Source organism: Dromiciops gliroides, chromosome 1 (assembly GCF_019393635.1).
Source record: "Dromiciops gliroides isolate mDroGli1 chromosome 1, mDroGli1.pri, whole genome shotgun sequence".
Lineage (NCBI taxonomy): Eukaryota > Metazoa > Chordata > Mammalia > Microbiotheria > Microbiotheriidae > Dromiciops > Dromiciops gliroides.
Genome location: NC_057861.1, coordinates 318192183 through 318212608, shown reverse-complemented (window position 1 = coordinate 318212608; position 20426 = coordinate 318192183). Strand labels below are relative to the sequence as shown.

The window sequence follows — 20426 nt, the reverse complement described above, 5'->3', positions numbered from 1 at the left end:
GAACCATGGTAAAGAGTAAGGTTACCTCTCTGCGTGGTGATAGCTTCATTACTGTTTTATGTGTTTCAGATGGATTGCTGAACTATTTCTGGAAAATCTGTATATTAGTATAACTTCCTCTAATTATGTTTGTGATCACTGAAACATCAATAAATTCCTATAATCCAATGTAATGACTAACCATAATTCCAGAGGACCAACAATGAAGCATCACCTCTCCTGACAGAGAGGTGATGGACTAGGTGCAGAATGACATTTTTTGGACTTGGCCAATGTGTGAAATTGTTTTGCTTGACCATAAATATTTGCAACACAAATTTCTTTATTCCTTTTCTTCATTCTTTCAGTGGTGAAGATAGTGGGAGAAAAAAACATATAAAGAGAAATTTATATAATTTTTTCAAGTCTCTAGTAAAGAACGTCAACATGTTTTTTTTTTAATTTACAAAGACATTATAATAAAAACTAGTCACATGAAGCAGTATTAACCTAGAAAAGATATGATTAATGAACTGTTCAGGGACTTGTGTTAGAAGCAAAATAATATAGTCCATTCTCAATCATGCGTTAGTGTCAGGTCTAGATTTCATTTCCCCAATATTTACTGTTAAAGCTTTTTCCAAAAAAGTCCTTTCTGAACCTCAAAATACTCAGTACAAAATAGAACAGGTGCATCTTGTACTTATTCTCTTAATTTTTAGAATGGGCATAAATGGATGAGAATGTGACAACCCAAGGTCACCCCTTTCTAATGATTTGTGCTTTATTTGCAACCATTCAAGACTTTCATATGGTATTATTAGTTGTTCAAAGGTAATGAAGTAGCACAGAGAATCCAAAGCAGTGGACAACAGTAAGTAGTGTTGAATTACAACTTAGTGGGTACACTTGAACTTGTTTGTGTCTATTTCCTCATGAATCACAATAGTTCAAATATAATAGCATATAGGCAAGCAGCAGTTTGTCTTCAACTTCTTCCTTTTCTTCAGTCCCTATGGGGGATGAGAGGTATCACCTTTCACACAAAGGTAAAGCAACAATCTTCATGGAGAAAGGAGAGAGGCAGGGAGGAGTGCTAAGCTACTTTGCACAGTTTTTCAAGGTACCACAACAAGAGGTTTCAAACCTCCATTTCTGGTTTCTGAGATCATGTAGACAGTCAGGGGTGGGGAGGGGGAGGAGTAAGAAGCTACTGGGTCAAGAGCTAAAGGGAAGAGGGGTTTTGAGTTATTGTGACTTTCTTGGAAACAGATTTGGCAAAGTATGGCTGAACTGACTTTCTTGTTCCCTCATCCAAAAGAATTAAGGTATCTTGCCTAAATTAATGTAGGATTTTTGCTTTTCACCATTCTTCATTAAAATCCCATTTTCATTGTCCCATGTAGTGTTGTTGACACTGTGCATCCTTGAAGACTATACCAAGTATAGCACAATCTCTGGGATACTCTGTAGGACTCAAGATTCAAGCCTACCTAAATTTGGGGAAGCTTGTAGTTGGAAAGGGGCTGGGGGTGGGGTTACTTTTTCGGCCAAAGAATTTCTCAAAGACCTAGGAGATCTCAAAGTCTAAGAAGGTTGTAATCTCTGTCTTTGGGAGGAGTGTCCATAATAGCAAAAATAAAGGTAAATCTCCCCATATAAACTATAAGTGATTAAGACAAAATAAAAAGAGATACCTCTAATTGGAGCAGTTTTTAAAGGTATTCCTCTTTTAGCTGCCAAGTACCTAAATAATTCTACAGGAGTAATGATTGCATTTCCTTCCCATTTGGGGATGTTACAATTGCCTGTCCCAATCCAATCATACAGTAGCTGGATTTTTTTTTAACAGTTCAGAGTTTTGAAATTGCTTGTACTTTGAATATATCTTTTATCCAATTATTACACATCATTGATTCTAAATCCTGTCAGGCTCAAAGCAATTAACCATAAATACATGAAAAACATTAACATCTTCAAAGATGATTTTTGGGTAAATGCTGAACATTAAATGTCAGAAAGGGAACAAGGCATATCCTTAGACTACTTCTCCAATTTCAGCAAATATCAGCTATCTGTTAAATAACCTGGATATGCCACAAATTACTATGAGCTTTTAAATTTTTTCTAGGTACAGGTTGTATTCATGGTGGGAAAGATAAGACTAGTGTGTTGGCAGATGAAACATTTTTACCCAGTGAGAAAATATACATTATACATTTGCCTTTAGAAATTTCATTTCACAAAACTTTTATTGAAAGGTTAGTTTCTAACCTTACGAATCGAGGTTTGACTTTACAATGATGTTAAATTAGATGGGCACATAAAAACCGTGAAAGAAGACACAAAAAGATTGATGCTTTAGCTATAAACTAGTTTAATCTATTTTGGTACATTTTGTCAATGGCCTTCATTTTAGGGTAAAAAATTATAAATCCTTTCCTTTACCTCACACTTCCTTTATCTATCATGTAACAGAAAATATACTCTTAACAACTTCACAGCACAGCAAGAAACCACAGTGGTTTGCAGGCTACTAATTCTGTTACAGATGAAAGCATTCAATTATGTCTGAAAAATTCAATTCCTCAAAAAGGGGTGTGTGTGTGTGTGTGTGTGTGTGTGTGTGTGTGTGTGTGTGTGTGTGTGTGTGTGTGTGTGAATAAGTAGATTTTAAAATGCAGTGACACCACGTTATTTAATATCTTGGTTTTAAAAGCTGGAACGAAGTAGCTTGTGGTTCTTGGGTAAAATGTTACTGAACTGATTTTTCTATGTAAAAGGGGTAGACATTCCTAAATGACACTTTTATTCCAGATGTTAAACTATGATGAGGTAGTCATTTTACCGCAAAAGTACTCCCAAGCTTCATTCTTAAGAAAGTGGGTCAACCTTTCTGAGGTTTATAATTTTATTTTTATGCAATATGGGGCTTGCTCAAAATTGTAACTAGTTATTGCCTTTCACTAGTAACTATTACTATTAAAAATATGTAGATAGGCAGAGCTCATTAAAGTGAAAAAACTGAGCTGAGAAAACTAATTTTTTCCTGCCAGTAGCCCTGTGAAGATCAGTGGGCAGGGAGCACCTTTCTATGCAAGGCTTTAATATTTCAACTAAAGCAATTACCAATCTACAATCTTAACAAAGTGTCCCAAAATTCTTACTGCAGTTTTACGCTTTATTAACCTATCAATAACTCTGTAACTTGCTTTAATCATTTAAAACTGTACCAAGATTTTTGGAGCACTTTGTATTTGACTATTGACACTATTAAGTATGAACACAGAGACTCACTTTTCAATACTGTACACATATAAAAATTATCCTCTCAAATGAAGACATTTTCAGCTGTACAATTTTGCTTTGGGACATTTTCTCATACCTCCACTCATCACCATTCCTCATTACTAAGCACCACTGGATCCAATTGTTTTTTACTTCTAGACAGATAACAGTTTCTGCTCCAGGTTGCTAGATGCATGCATCAAGATGTTCTAAAATGTCTACCCTGTTTGTGGTTGTCCTGTGTCTGCTTAGCAGAGCAGTTTTCCTAGTATCTGTTGACTTCCACTTTGCTTTCACATATCTAGTTCTAAAATATAGCAGCTGCATTCCAAGACCTCTGTTCATGCTGTGCCACAACCTGAAGGAAATGCTTTCAGCATTTCTTTCAAAACCCAGCTCAAATCCCACAGCCTCCACGAAGCCACCTGACAGTCTGAAGTGATTTCTCCTGCCTCCAAAATAGACGAATTATTTTCTATACAAACCATTCAGCAGATTGTCAACATTTTGTAATTATTACTGTCTCCAACTTTTAAATTTTGTTCTTTTGAGTATTTATGAAACATATACAACTTGATTCTAAACTTAAGGATACTCTTAGCACCTAGTTAGTGCTTTGCATATGGCAGGCTTATAGTTTTGCTTTGCAGGGCAATGAGGGTTAAGTGACTTGCCCAGGGTCACACAGCTAGTAAATGTCTGAGGCCAGATTTGAAATGAGGTCCTCCTGAATCCAGGGCCAGTGGTTTATCCACTGTGCCATCTAGCTGCCCCCTGGCTTATAGTTTTTTGAGACTTGATTTGGGTAGAGGAAGTAAAGTTATTTGTGACTGGCCAAATTATTTTTTAAAATGTAACATTTATACATGATATGTATTTCATAGTCATAAGGTTACCATAAACTACCAGTGTCTAGTATTTTAGTCTAGTCTGCTGCTATACTTTCTCCATTACCCTCTTTTTCAAGGGCACACTGACCTCGATTTTCTGCCTAGGTCTGACAATTGAATCCCTTCATTCTTGCACTGATAAAATATAATTTGTTGTGTGCAGGGTCCCTAAATGCACACTAGTACACATTTATAATCTTCAGATTCATCATCAGCTCAAGACAGCTGCCTCAAAAAAGCAGACTGTAATCAAAATCCTTCATGCCTATGTAATAGGAAGTAGGAAAAGGAAATGGAAGACAAGCTTAATTCAAGAGAGCTACAGAAGCTTCTGGATGACTATTTCAAGAGTTTCTGCTGACAATAGTAGATAACTGAAGTTTTCCAGAGAGCTCTAAGTATATTCAGTTCCATGTATTCAGAATCCTTTCTAGCATGTCTATATAAAAACAATTTAAATAAAACATAGCTTCCTACATAGGAAAAATGTTAAACTCTGTATTTAGTAGCTGAAAAGCTCAGACCTAATTAGAGCTCTTTCAACTTTAAAGTCACCAGATGATAATGTGATTCCATAACTAACCTGCATTCAGGTAGGCCCTTTTAAAAGTTTCCTTTTTCTGAAAAGCACATATTTCCATTACAGTATATATTTTTTTAAAAAATGCATTCTCAAAGAGTTCATTAAAAATATAAATAATCTTTTAGAATGTGCTTGTTTTCAACATGTTTCTTATGAACCTGATCATCAACTTAGGATATGCAGGTTATAAAATAAGACAAAACCAAATTACTAGCAGTTACAAAGGTCAGTTATTCCCTTTTATGAGTCAAGTGTATGGGTCAGCTACATCCAGTACTGAAGATAATTTATTCCTTTGAAATCACTGGGATACCTTAGAATGAAGTACTCACCTAGGTGAAGTATATTTTTCATTTCAGTGTATGCTAAGGAAAAAATACTGATGAACACTCTGAAAGAAACATGTCATGCCCTCCATTGATCAAGAAAATAATTAAATTTCTTAATTTAAAAAAAGAAAACAAACAGCTTCCATAGTAAGATGGTAAACATCTCAAATGGCTCTTTTTAATGCTAGGGGAAAAAAATTCACCTTTTTAGTTGTGAAAGTACTGTTAACACAGGTAAAGAGCAAACAAAGTAAAAAGTTAAAGCACATATATATATGTATATATAAAGTGACCAGGAATTACAGTACATTTAAGCAATGTTTTCTTAAGCAGAACTATTTTTGTACTTTAAATAGACTAAAATATTTGGTGTGGGTGGAGTGAAGGAAATCAGTATTTCACAATATTTTAACTTGAAAACCAGCTGCAATAAAGCTTCAGCTTAAAAAAAACAACACAAAGGACTTTTGACTACCATAACATTAAAGCTTACAAAGAACACATCTATCACAGTGCACAGAGGATGCAGTCATTTAAAACCATGTAGGAAAATTATAGCTGACTCTACATCCTTCATATTGCATTACAAAATTAATGCCACTCCAGAAAATTTCACTCCACATGGTCAGTGTTCTAGCTGGTAAGCACCTTAGGTGTGTGAGGCCGTAAGGATGGAGTAGCTGTAAAATATTCATCTGAACACCCAATTCCTTCTCCTGACTAGCTGGTGCATTGTCAAAAATTCCCATAGAACATTCATTGAAACTGAATATAACATCACATTCTGGCTGTGTACACTTAGGACAGGGCATTTTAGGAAATACAGTGAGAGACAGCACTAATGCTGAAATGTTCTTCAGCAGATAAGGAACTCATAAATCATTCCTTAGTTTTTTTTACTATGAATGATTCAAACTCGAGGTTTAATTTACCCGAATAAGAACACATGATTTATACATACATATACATACATAGTTTCTGGAGAACACAACAAATATGTTGCCACTTCCTTTGTTCCATCAAACTACCTACCCATATCTGTGTTACCAAAATCTCATTACAATTCAACTCATTTCATTCTGGTGTCTTTAGTCATCATTTCCTACAACTTTGCACACACCAACATGGTGCTCTTTCAAAAGCCAAATACTTTGCCGACACCCAGTAGGGATATTACTAGTAGATGCTCTGTTAAGAAAGGAAAGGACTCAAGTAGGCATGGAATGATGGAAAACTAGAAAAAAGACAAACACTACTCACCTTTACTCAACTTCTCCCAGAGTTGCTGCAGAACACATTAGGATTTGTTTTTCAAACATTTTCAGCAGCATAAGGCTGCCTTTAAGGCTATCAGCCCAAATATATTTTCAGGATATTTGCCAATGGCTGGCTTCTCCATATGAGTCTTGCATAAAAGGCTGGGGACTCCAGAAATACTATATTCAAAGGTGCCTATTTTACATGTAGTCAAGAATACTTAGGTAAATTATAGCTTAAGAGGAAAGCCTAAGTGATAAATGTACTAAGAGTCCAAAACATATCGAAGTATGTAAAACCTGTATTTCAGTCAAATCCCCTAAAGTGCAATTGAACTGGTCTGAATAATTTTCAAGAGGTACTATTAGTTTTATCCAGTTATAGTATTTTAGTATACAATTTTGAGATTATCTGAGAGAAAATATATAATCCAGTTTTTTTTTCTTTTTAAAAATGAAAATACCCTATGCCGACTAATTCCCATTATCTTGCTTCAAATAGTTGGAAAGAGAACATGACAACAAGGAATGATTTTCCTCAAAGGTTGACTCCTTAGGCCCAGAATTATCAAGGTATGTTCTAATCTTAGTGTACAAATATATCGAACCTAAGGAATAGATTGCAAAAGGAATATTCTTTCATTAAAACATCTTTATTTTGTCTTAAATTCTGTGATCTAGCTAGACAAATGCAGAACTGCTTGTTATAGCCTAATACTGCAAGCACAATTAAGTGTTAAAATGTTTACTTTTTAAAATAAAAAATTGATAGTATTATAACTTTTTCATCACTAATTACATTATGGATGTTTATGCTATAAAAGTTGTGGTTAAAAAAAGTGGTATGTATATGGTAAAGATAAAGTTACTTTGTGTTTTACTTTTACTATCAGACTAAAAAACAAGATTCATGAATGTAGCATATATCTAAGATAAGGTATGGGGCTATGACTAACACAAATTACTATTGGATTATAGAGGCAAGAATATATACATTTACTAAAATAGGGCTTGTTCTTCCCTCAGGGAGGTTTCTCCCCCCACCCCCTACCATTCAGTAAAAGCAACCAAACAGCCGGAGCAAACAGGGTAGATGACAGAGTTACTTGGGGGGGGGGCATACATATACATATACATATATATGTTATGTTTAAAGGATTTTAAAAAGGGAAAATTTCTTTTAGAAACTGTTACTTGCTCACCCATCCCCACCCTATTTAGAGAGGTGGGTTGGGGAAAGGGATGCATAGGGAAAAGGAAGTTGGAGAAATGGAGGGAGAAAGAAAACAACCCCCTTCTCCATCCCTTTCCCCTGTCAGAGTTCTGAGATTTCTACCAGTGACTGTCATGAAAACCCATTATTGCTAACTGAAACAGCCATTGGACTTGCATTTATACAGTTAATATAAATCTAGCCATATCCTTTGGGTTTTACTTAGTAAATCTGAAGAACACTTGAAAATCCATTGTTCTGGGATATACAGGCAGGGCTGGAAATAAACTAATTATCTGGCCCATCCCAAGCGCTCAAGGTAAGTTATGGTTAGTCCTGGCACTCCCAAGGTGATCTAAACACAGAGAAGGAAGGCAATACTCATTAAGTCACATGAGCTCTTACTTAAGTCAATGCACTAAGCTTTGTATAACACAAACGAGGCTTATCCTCTTATAAATTGTCTACAAAAATGAACTAATAAATGCTGAGTGCAGAGAACTTCAATTTCTCTATCTGTAAATGAAGAAGGTGGAATAGGTGACCCCTAGGATCCTTTTTAATTCCAGGCCATGATCCTAAAGCTGGCTATAAGTCTGATATATAAAAGTAAATTGTAAAGGAATAAAGGCTTTCAGTAAAAATAAAAGGTGGAGCAGGGTAGATTTGTTTTTTGCTAAGACCTAAACAACTTCTCAATGTTTGGATGACTACATGTATTAATTCTATTAATTATGGAGTTACTTTGACCTTGAACAATGTCTCAGCTTCTGCTCTTGAAATGAAATGATATGAGTTGCTATCATATGAACAAGGATACTGTTGGTGTTTTCTAGCTGGCATTTTGGACAGAAATACAAAGCTTCCTCTGGAAACTGACAGTTTCATCTCAGTCTTGATCTACATTAAGTACAATAACCTAAAAGACCAAAAGTAATGGTAAATCAATGACTACAACTTCCAGAAAGCATGTCCTACTACTTGGTAAGAATATAGCCATCAATTTGTTGACTAAAATGTAGTACCAGGACTTGGGCTGTCTTTTATATCAGTAGACACTGGTCAATGCCATCCTATGCTGCTTATCCATAAGGTCATGAATAAATTCCAATTCTCAGGTATTAACAAAGAAGAAAGAAGGTACTCTCATATACAACTCATGAATGAAGGGACTTCATCGAGAACACTTACATTAGAATATATTAATTTTGGAGAAGTATATCATAAACAAAAATTTAGCTACTCTAGTAAAAAGAGTTTTACATTAGGTTCAGTGAGCTATATGGAAGATTAAGAAAAGCAAGGAGAAACTGTAAGAAAAAATATCTGATATATAAAAATGCCAACACAGCAAGAACTGGGAATAAATCAAACACTTAACTTTTCCCCTAAAAATACAGATGACAATTGGCAAGATTGAGATATAATTGGGCAGAAAAGGCAAGGAAGAGCCTTAAAGATTAGCATGTTTAACAAAAGAAACAGATTGTACAGAAATGTTGATGAGATTGTAAGCTTCAAAAAGCCAGAAGCTGTGTTTCTATCCAAGACCCCTACCCCTCCCTGCCATAGCCTAGTACAATATCTTACAGATAGCAGGCACTCAATTTAATTTTAGAAGGATTTAAAAAAAAATCTCCCAAATTCCTAAAGTATGTCAGGGCAACTTTTGGCAGAGGAAGAGAAATATATTAGATTAAGCATAATGTTTTATTTTATCTCAATGGAAACATTAACTGCTTTTCACCTCAGTGAAACTGATCAATAAATGGTATAATTCAAAATAATTCATAAGAAAAAAAGCAACATATTCATGGAAATAAGGAATTTTATGGAAAGTTGGATTAGTAAAGAACTGTATATTGTTCAGAGAAAGTATCTCAAAGGAAGAGAAAATATTAAATAATATCTCAAAAACACAAACATGGACAAATATAGGCACAGTTATAACACAGGTCTATGTAAGGAAAACTGTTATATTCCTCTCTATAGAATGATAGGAAGGCCTCCAAAATAGAGGGAACAGAAGGAATAATATGCTTGTACTTTAAGGGCTTTTCTTTTCCTACATGATATAAAAATATGACCAACAACAATAAGTATACAAGTAGCTGGAATGTCATACTTGGAAATAACCAAAGCTAACCACTGAAGGTTAGTTATGGGCAAGAAAGGTAAGGGCAAAAAGTAACAGTTCCAAATGGTTGACTTAGGTCCAGTATGAATTTGTACTTTTAACTAATGGCTGATATTATGAAATAGGGAAATTGATTATTCAGTTCATTCAATGATGCTAATAAGTTGGGGGGAAAATGCTAGCACCTTGGAGGATAAAATTCTAAACGATCTTGACATGTAAAAAGATATAATTCAGTAGAGAGGGAAATCTATTTTAAGTAGAAATAGTGCACTTAAAAGGTAAATAAAAAGGCCACGACTACAAAATAGTAACTAATCACTGGCTATAGGCTCAAGAATAGCAAAAACTGTGACATATAAACAAATAAAATGAGACAGCAATGTATTTTCATTAAAAAGTTAACATGACACTGGGATATGTTGTTCACAGAAGTGTAACTAACCATCACTATGAAGTAATTCTGATGTTACAGGTATGGTTGCTTTGTGCAACAGAGGTGTTTATAGAAAGTTCTGTGTAAAGCTTCATTTTATACATGAAAATAATTCACTCCCATTAATTTCCATTACTCTGTAGAAATATGCTCCCCTGTTTAATATGTTGACAATGCCAGATGTTACTGTCTCACCTGGTATCAATGACATTTGCTAATGCTCCTGCCTCAACTACCAGTCCCTTCTACCACTCCAAAGAAAGCTGTCAATCAGGTGGCTTGAGTTCCACTGGCATTAACAACAGCTCCTGAGAGCAGCACAACAGCTCTGGCACTGATCACTTTAGATGCTGGTACCAGCTTCAAAGATAAGCAATTGCTAAAATAAGTTGAGTAGTTCCAAGCTGGAACCCCACTGTTGGCAGGAGGTCTGGCAGAGGCAGTGGAGACTTCAGTGTCATTACTGCAGTGATGGCAGCTTTAAAACAGTGGTGGTGACAGCTTTGGAAGCGATGGCAGCAGACTTCAGCAGCAAGGACTTCAAGTAGAGGAAAAACTGAACAGCATGATAGCTGAAGCAGTGAGGACACTTGTCAAGCAAAATGAATCAGGAACTCATTTTCTCAGATTCTTCAATCTGTATCTTTGTAGAGCAAATCTTTATTTAAAACAAAAATCTGAATCTCAAATGAGGTACTTAATAAGTACCACGCCAAATGTGAAGTTATAAACAAAAAGGTATATGGAAACCAGGGGAGCAAAAACAACCAAAAGTGACTAAAGAGTTGAGTTAGAAGATGAGATCTCTTGGGAAATGAGGAAGAACACCTTTCCATTTCCATCAAGGATGGAATGGAAGCAAACGCCTAAACTATGGTAAGAGAAATTAAAGTTAAGGAAGAATTATATTATGACATAAAGGAGTACCAAAGGAGCTTCTGGAATCTCCTTCCCTTGAGACTTTTAAATAAGATTAAGATAGACAACCTTCTAAAATTCAGGGTTAAGTTCAGTCCTGACTGCAGGCAACATGTAAACAAGAAAATTTGAGGCCCTTTCCAACCATTTAATTCTGGAGTTCCGTAATTTTAGAATATGATGGAGATTGTAAATCTTTGAGTACAGCATATCATAAAAACAAACAATCCTTCTCTGCTGAGTGTTCCTCAGTCCCGCTTTTCTAGTCATTTTCTGAACTGATTACATTTATACAAGGCCTGTATTTCATAATGTACATAATACAATCTGGTAACTAATCAATATGAAACCACTCAAATCAAAGAATATGGTTTGTTACTGAAATATTTTGAAATACTTAAAAAAAATCAGTGTATTTAAACTTACACGTTGACTTTTTTAAAAAAGATAAATATACTGAAATAAATCTAGCTTATCCCTGAAAAAAATCATACTGCCACCTGTACATATGAGGTGCAAAGGATAAATCCATAAACTGCTAAGTTTGCACAAGTCAATTACTATTTGTCAAAATTTGTAGGACAAGGGGATTCACTAAATATGAATTTTAATTATACCCCAGAATTAACTTGTGCCAGCAGTATCAGTGCAACCATTACTGGCAACAGATGTCATGCTACGCTGTTTTGGTATAAGAATGATAGTGGGAGAAAGGAGGGAAGGTAAGAAGGAGTTTTAAGAAAACAACACCACCACATCAATGATTTCTAAAACAATGGGATTAACAGTAAATCAACAAAAATGGATATTTAAGCCCCACTGAATACACCAAAGGTCTAAAATTTTAAAAGGTTAACCCACTTTTGTTCCCCCACTAGTTTATTTTTGGTAAAAGGCAGAAAAATCAGTTTTTGAGAAGGAAAATCTGCTTCATGACAAAATGAAGATCTGATTATATAAGTACATATATATATATTTATATATGTGTGCATATATTAAAAAAACAAAAATAATGGAAAAGTGGGGATAACAGCTTAAGTACTTGCAATTTTACAGAAGGTTTGCCTAAATCAAGAAGCAGTGCGCACACACACACCTATTTATGGAAACTAAAAATGGATGAATAGCACAACAATACTGTGATATTAGAGATCATGATACATTACCTGTACATAACTATTTATGTAATTATTAAACCTTTGGGACACTCAGTTTTATGCCCAATAAGACACCATTAAGTCTTTAAAACCTCCCCTTCCTCCTTTCAGAAGAAGGTATTTCTATACACTAATTTTTCCATCTAATAGAATAATAGGAAACAGAATCCACAAGGTGCTTTAAATGATGAGACCTCAAGTGCTGTTTTTTCTCTCTTGAATTTTTGGATAGTAAACAGTTCATGGAGACCACACAAAAATACTACGACAGACAAGTCGTTATCTTAAGTCTGTTGACAGGACTAAATATTTAGTCCACTGGAACTAGGATGTGAAGGTCTTATGACATGCTTGAGCAACGCACTGAAGGGGATCCCATCTGAGTTAATACTTTGTCCAACCACTGTAGGGGTCCATTCAGATGAAGTTCAATCCAGCAAGGGGTGCTTGTTACTGTCTGCCTTCTGTTAGGAAAAAAAAAAAAAGAGGGAGAGGTTACAAAAAGCATGAGAAACTAAAACAACAAACACTACCAACTAAGTTCCATTAAGATGGACATACCTTTGGGGCAGCTAGGTGGTGCAGTAGATAAAGCACAGGCCCTGGATTCAGAGGACCTGAGTTCAAATTTGGCCTCAGACACTTGACACTTACTAGCTGTGTGACCCTGAGCAAGTCACTTAACCCTCATTGCCCTCCCCCCCCCCAGATGGAATTTCAAGGTCTAAAAATAAAATGTATAGGATTTAGAGCTGAAGGGAATTTATACATGGAAAAACAGAGGCTCACACAGTTAAGTAATAGAGCCATGATTCAAGCTCAAGTTCCCTGATATCAATTCTAGCACTCTTTCTACTGCACTACTTCATTTTACCTAGGATCAGGATTTATGTTGTAAGCCTTCTATTCTTAACAAAAACAAAGCTCAAATCTTTCTATCGAACATATAAGAGTCTTCTAATATTATTAAGACCAGTTTGATACACTATCGCTAACCAAGATTAGCTCCCTTACTAGATCCTACTAATAAAATGTTAGTAAGGAAGGGAGAATATTAGCAGTAAATATGAATAAAAAGCCCAACACATCAAATCATAATCTGATATTACATGCAAATTTTCTGTATTGTTGATACCTTAGTGTCCCCAACCAAAATGAATAAAATGCTCCAAAATTTATGTCTCAAATATTAAGAGAGTAAAATTAAGTAGATGTTCCAATTCTAACTCTATCTTGTAGAAAAACATTGCCCCCATAAATGTTATGTGCACATGTGACTTTTGAAGTCACAGAGTCAGGTAGGCTCAGTAGTTAAAAAGTGCTGAGCTGGGCTTAGAGTCATAAACACCTAAGTTCAAATCTGGCCTCAGATACTCCCAAACTGTGTGCCCTGGGAAAGTCACTTAACCTCTGTTTGCCTCAATCCACTGGAGACAGAAATGGCAAACCACTCCAGTTATCTTTGTCAAGAAAATCCCATAGACAGTATTGGTGTGGTACAGTCCACAGGGACACAAAGCATCAGACCCAATCGAATGACTGAACAACCACCTCTGAGGTCATCTCCTTCCTCCAACCCAGAGAAGGAAAGAATCACCCTTACAATACCACTGACAAATAGCCATTCAACTTATGCTTGAACAATTCCAATAATAAAGAGCTCAACAGCTCCTTTCATTGACAGCTTTAACTTTAAAAATTCTTCATAGTGAATTAAAAAAAAAAAGTTTTTTCTGTAACTTCTCCCTATTTGTCCTAGTCCTGCCCTCCAGAGGCCAGCCTTTTACTTATTTGAAGACAGAAATCATTTCCCACCTGCACCTTTTCTTTCAAGTCCCATCAATTGCTTTTTTTGTTTTTTGTTTTTTTTTAGTGAGGCAATTGGGGTTAAGTGACTTGCCCAGGGTCACACAGCTAGTAAGTGTTAAATGTCTGAGGCCGGATTTGAACTCAGGTACTCCTGACTCCAGGACCGGTGCTCTATCCACTGCACCATCTAGCTGCCCCCCATCAATTGCTTTTTATGAAATGATGATAGAGATTCCTCAAAATCCTAGCCACATTCCTGCTGAATACTCTCATCTGTCAATATTCTTCTTAAAATGTGGTACCGAGAATTAAACAAAATCTTCCAGATATAGTCAGATAAGTTCAAATGGAAGACTGTTTTCACTGAACAAGACACTGCTTCCTAAATAAAGTTTAATACTGCATTTAGTTTTTTTTTTTTCCTTTAAACAAGCCAACAAAAACAAAAACAAAAAAATCTTCTCAAAAGCTAGGCTAACATAGCACCAAGTCTGGGAGGTCATCCCTAACCTGGAAAAGCTTCAAACATAAACCCAATGCTTTTCACCTGTGAACCAGCCAGTTAGATTTGGAGAAATTCAGTACTAGGTTGCCTGTAGGAGATGCTTTTATTTCTCTTGACTGGGGTAGGGGGTGGGGAGGGGGGGAAGAAAGGGGAGAGAGAAGATGATAGAATGACATGAACTCTCCAAAACTATAGGTTAAGTTGTAGAGGGGCTGCTAAATCTGTCTCATTGTCCAAACAAAAAACCAGAAATACTTGGGTATATGAAAGTATTAGTAAGATCAAAAAGTCGGAAGGGAACTTAGAAGATCTAATTCCCTTCCTTTTACAGAAGGGAAAATTAAGCCCTAGAAGTTAACATGTGTAAGGTCAAAGAAACAGAATTTGGATTCCAAATAAGGAATTCATTCTTTCCAGTACACTACGGAGCCTGTGGTGCTCCCTCATCGAGCTTTTGGGGAACTGCTATTGAGGCAAAGCTTTCCTCCCCTATAGCTGACAAGTGATTTTTAAAATGTCAACATAGGACTTTCATAATTCTTAATCACTCAGTTTTAGAAGGGTGTGAGAGGAATGAGATGAACTGCACTGATGCTTTTTAAAAAGGACAGGAAAATTCTTGTTTAAAAGAACTGTGCCTATGGAACCAGCCCATCTCATTTTCTTCTCTCTTTCAAAGCTCTAGATCTATTCAATTTCAGATATTCCACAATTGTTATGAATGGAACAACCCTCTTCACATCTGTATTTCTTGGTTTCATTGCTATTTTTGTTTTAGGTTTTGAATGCTTTAGATACTCTTAAAATTTTAAATTGGTATAAGATAATTGAAAAGTAGTCTTTGAAAATTAACATTAATTATTACTGCTTTTTAGGGTAACTACGCTAAATATCAAATGTCACACAAGGTTATTAACAGATGTGGGGATATCTTTGTTGTTTTTATTTCTAAGTTTTAAGAGCAACCCACTTTGGATGCAATTCATTTCAAATTTCTTCCCTTCTTTTCTCCATGACTTCAGTACCTGGCTCACAGCTTTTCTCTCCTTTTAAATGCTTTTTCTCATACTAAGGGACCCTAACATACAAACTGATATTCCAACAAACATCCTAAGCTCTCAATTCCTTAATCATTTCCAATGACCTCATCCTCCATCCCATCCCAGCTACACAGAGGACATACCCTTGATCTTGCTATCACCCACAGGCATTCCACTTCCATGTTTTGTTTTGTTTTTTTGGTGGGGCAATGAGGGTTAAGTGACTTGCCCAGGGTCACAGAGCTAGCAAGAGTCAAGTGTCTCAGGTCAGGTTTGAACTCAGGTCCTCCTGAATCCAGGGCCAGTGCTTTATCTACTGCACTACCTAACTACCCCTACAGATGAAGAAATTAAGGCAAACAGTGTTAAGTGATTTGCCCAGGGTCACCTGCTAGTAAGTGTCAAGTGTCTGAGGTTGGATTTGAACTCAAGTCCTCCTGAATCCAGGGCCGGTGCTTTATCTACTGAGCCACCTAGCTGCCCCATCCACCTCCATGTTTATGAACTCTCAAACTCTATTTCACAACATGTTACCTCTCCCTCTGCCTTACAACTCCAAATCCTGTTCTTCATCCTTGCTATGACCTGCAACCTCTTAAATGTTTAGTTCTTTCCCAGGCCATCACCCTTGCACAGGCTACCCTCATCTCGAGCCCTTGAAGAAACAGTTCAACTCTACACTGTCCTCTTGTTTCCTTGCTCCCATATCATACTGCCAATCTTGCTTTATCAAAGCTCAGCCTTGGTTTTCTCCCACCAACTGATGCCTTTGCTCCTTTATGTGATGCTGAATGAAGCTGAAGAAAATAAAAATAAAAACAAAAACCTGCTGATTTGGATTCACTACAAATTTATGTTCTATAATCTCAATAGGACCCTCACAACTGTTAGGCAAGGCTATTTCCTCTCCCTAAGTGACACACAACAGCTCTTTCAAGCCTTTTCATCCCTTCTCAAACCTCCTATAGTTCCTCCTCCACCCCACAATTAGTTGAGAACCTTTTCACGTGTCATTGAAAAATTGATGCCATTTTGTCAAGTTTCCTCTTCTTCATTCTGCTTTACCTCATACCACCCAGATGCTTTCTGCCACTGTCTGCCTTTCACCTCATCTTGTATGATGAAATGGCTCTTCTTGCCAAGGCTAACCCCCTCCTACTTGTAACCCATTCCACGTAGTCTTCTCCAACAGACTGTCCCTCTGTCATCCCTATTCTCTCACTTATCTTCTGCATATTTTCTTTTTTTTTAGTTAGAGCTATACTTTATTAATGGCTGGTTCTGCTATTGTAGATAAAATTAAGATAGACATTTTAACTAGTTTGATGTAAATTTTTATAAGTAAAAATTTGAGGTTACATAGGCATATTTATTTTTTTAAGTTATTTTATTTTTAATTTATGAAATAAAACACAGTATGAAACAACACTTATATTCCAGCTATTTTCTTACTGCCCACAAACGCACTCATATCTTTCTATCCTCAAAAAAATTCTCTCTTGATCCATTCCTGTCTGCTAACTATTGGTCTCATATTTCTCTTTTAAGGCTAAGCTCCTTTATAGGCCTTCCACTTCCTTTCCTTTCACTCTCAACTTTCTGTAACCTAGTCTTTGACTTCATCATTCTATAGAAATTAATACTAACAATCTCTGAACTGACAAATCTATTAGCCTTTTCTCAGCCCTCATTCTTCTTGACCTCTGCAGCTTGTGACACTGTCATCTTCCCCTTGATAATCTCTTCTCTCTAGGACTTTGCAACACTACTCTTACTATCTTTCTGACCACTTCTTCCCAGTGGACATAGTCATGCCAGCTAACTGTGAATGACCCAAAGCGTTCTCTCCTGGGCCCTCATCTCTCCTCTTTCTGTATTTATGTTGCTTAGTGACTCAGTTCCCATGAACTTAATTATCATCTCTATGCTGATATATCAAATCTACTGGAAGTATTCATAACATATACCATGTTTATCATACTTAGCTTATAATTATACATTTGAATTTACTTTTAGAACCAAATAATTGAATATTCTACAGTAGAAAGATGTCAGATTTTTCCCCTTCCTTAGAAGCACTTAGCAATTTTTACTACATATACAAACTAAAGTAGATAGTGCAAAACATAGCTTTTTTCCATCATGCGTAATAAACTATTTCATCCACAATATTTGCATCTTCCAGCTTCTTAATTCAGACTTCTTAACAATGCTGGGAAAAAAATGCCCTGACTTTTTGGAGAACAATTGTAGGTACCATCATTTTAATTTCATTTTAAGGTTTACACTGCTCAATTCAACTGTAAAATAAGAAATGTTAAATTATTCACAGCTACAAATTTCACAAAGAAAACAATTATAAGGAAGTAGAAATAAAACAAATTACTTTATTAATTCAAGGAACCATGATTTTTGCCAGTGTTGATACTTCTTTTGGCACAGACCTCCAACCCCTTTCTGCTCGGTAGATAAGTGTGTAGAAGCAGGTGTGTCTGAAACAACCAGTGCCTTACAAGCCTCTCCTAACTCAGGTCTGTCCTTGGATGAAAGACATATAAAGTGCCACTGCTGAGTCTGTACTCGTAGCCTCTCCAGCTTTGTAGGATATGCCTGAAGTTGTGTTCTCCTTGTACAGCCTTGGAGAACAAACCCCCAACTTAACTTCTATACCATAAGGCATCAGAACAAGCACTCTGGCTTTTCAACAGAAGGTATGTAAAACTGGAACACAATTAAAAGCCCTCACAACTATTTTCACATTCCAAGGATTCAACAAACCATCAGAGATAGTTCATTCAAAAGTACCAAACTAAAAGTAATGATATACAAAAAAGTCTCACCACCATAATTACTAATGTTTATTCAGCATAGGGAAAAAAAGGATAATTCCAATTCTTTTCTTGTACTAGAAGTCTACTGAATCAATTCTTTTTGAACTCTGCTGTAGGCCAGGTATTTTAAGCCCTTTAATGAAGGAGAAGGGAAGGAACAGGAATGAGAATACATATTTATATAGTTCCTGCTATGTGCCAGGAACTGTGCTAAGTACTTCTGACAAATATTATCTGATTTGATCCTCACTTATTATTCCCATTTGACAGTTGAGGAAACGGAGGCAAACAGAGGCTATGTGAATTGCTAGTAAGTTTCTGAGGCTGAATTTGAACTCAAGCATTCCTGACTCTAGGCCTAGAGCTCAATCCAGTGTCACCAGCTGCTTCTATGAAATAGCATTTGACTTATAATTTTGTCCTCATAATGAAAGATTCCACAATTCTAAAAAATGTTGACAGAACAGCCTTTTCAGGTTAAACAAATACAAAAGAAACCTCAACTCAGAGGAGGAAGTAAAAGAAGAAGAAATCATTTTAACACTGAGACTAACAAAGAAAATTACTATTTCATACCTGTATTCTGCTCCCCAACCTTTGACAAAACTCATTCTTATGGTGCACATTCTAGTTAGCTGGTATACGGCTTCAAAACCCTGATTCACAGATTGAGCCAAAAGAGCAGCAAATTCCTGGTTATTGAAGATCTTTAGATTACAACCTATCATGAAAAATATTTAAATAAATTCTGTTAGAGAAACCTGAAAGGACTCACATGAACTGATGCTGACTGAAAAGAGAAAAACCAGGAGAACATTGTACATAGTAACAGCAACATTGTATGACAAACAATGGTGAGACTTGGCTCTTCTTATCAGTGCAACAATCCAAAACAGTTTCAAAGAACTCATGATAGACAATGTTCTCAACATCCAGAAAAAAGAACTTTGAATTAAGAATGCAGATTGAACCATACTGTTTCTACTTTTGGACTGGTTTTTTTACTTCTTTTCTGAGGTTTTTCCCTTGTGCTCTGACTCTTCTTTCACCAGATGACTAATGTAGAAATATGTTTAATGTGATTGATTGTACATATACAACCTATATCAGACTGCTTTCCATCTTTGGGAGGAGGGAGGGAAGGAAGAGTGGGAGAAAAAATTTGAAACTAAAAATCCTGTGAAAACAAATGTTGAAAACTATCCTTATATGTAACTGGAAAATAGTAAAATACTTTTAAAAATCCTCAAAAACAATTCTGTTAAAAGAAATTCAAATGCAATCTAGGATTTCAGAATAACCATAATACAAAAATAATCTAATTTTCTGTTTGTTAGGAATAAGAGCAAAACCTAAGATTTGACTTAAGAGATTAACCTGCATTATAATATTGGAGGGTATATAATCTTACCTGGAGGAATTTTACACACTGTTGCAGGATGCCAGCCATATCTCTGATTACAATTTGGACTCTGAACAAAGATTGCACTATCACTTAGGCACTCAGCAAAAACTTCTCCACCAATATAATACAAGCGGACTCCTCTTCCTAAAACAAAATTTAAGATTAGTTATACTTGTTCATAGCCTGCTGTGAACCTGGTAAAGCTTACTGTATGAAGATATTTTCATACTATTTCTGAGAGTAAGAGGGATACACTATAGTTCAATGTTTCTTTTAGTTACAGAAAGGCAGTTAACCAACCATCCATTTTAATCGGCTAACACTAAAAAGTAAGGAAGTAAGGTATGTAATTTAGGGAATTGGTATGAGAGGTAGTATGTGAAAAGAGCCACAATTGCTGAGTCCTGAACTCACATTTCTATAATGTTTTAAGATATAACTCAAACACTATTTATTAAGGATCTATCATACGCAATATGCTAAATAATGAGAAGCAGCATGGGGTGATATATAAGAGTCAGTAAGACTTGGGTTCAAGGCCTATTTTTGACACAAACAAGCTCTATGATCCTGATCAAGTCACTAGATTTCTCAATGCCTCAGGCAACTATTGCAAACTCTTTAAGTTACAGAACAAGAACCAATCTGCA

The 20426-nt window shown here is 35.9% G+C and overlaps 1 protein-coding gene across 3 annotated transcripts in view; it reads right to left on the bottom strand.

Moving 5' to 3' along the window:
* Positions 1–378: 378 nt before the first annotated feature.
* Positions 379–20426, bottom strand: part of SMAD2 (SMAD family member 2) — a 101441-nt gene continuing 81393 nt past the window's right edge. For all 3 annotated transcript variants that reach the window (XM_043962681.1, XM_043962697.1, XM_043962688.1), the window contains 3 exons: positions 19783–19920; positions 18948–19092; positions 379–12650 (listed from right to left, as the gene is read on the bottom strand). In XM_043962681.1, the coding sequence (XP_043818616.1) occupies positions 12527–12650; positions 18948–19092; positions 19783–19920 (407 nt within the window). In that variant the 3' untranslated portion in view covers positions 379–12526. The remainder of the gene's footprint in view (positions 12651–18947; positions 19093–19782; positions 19921–20426) is intronic.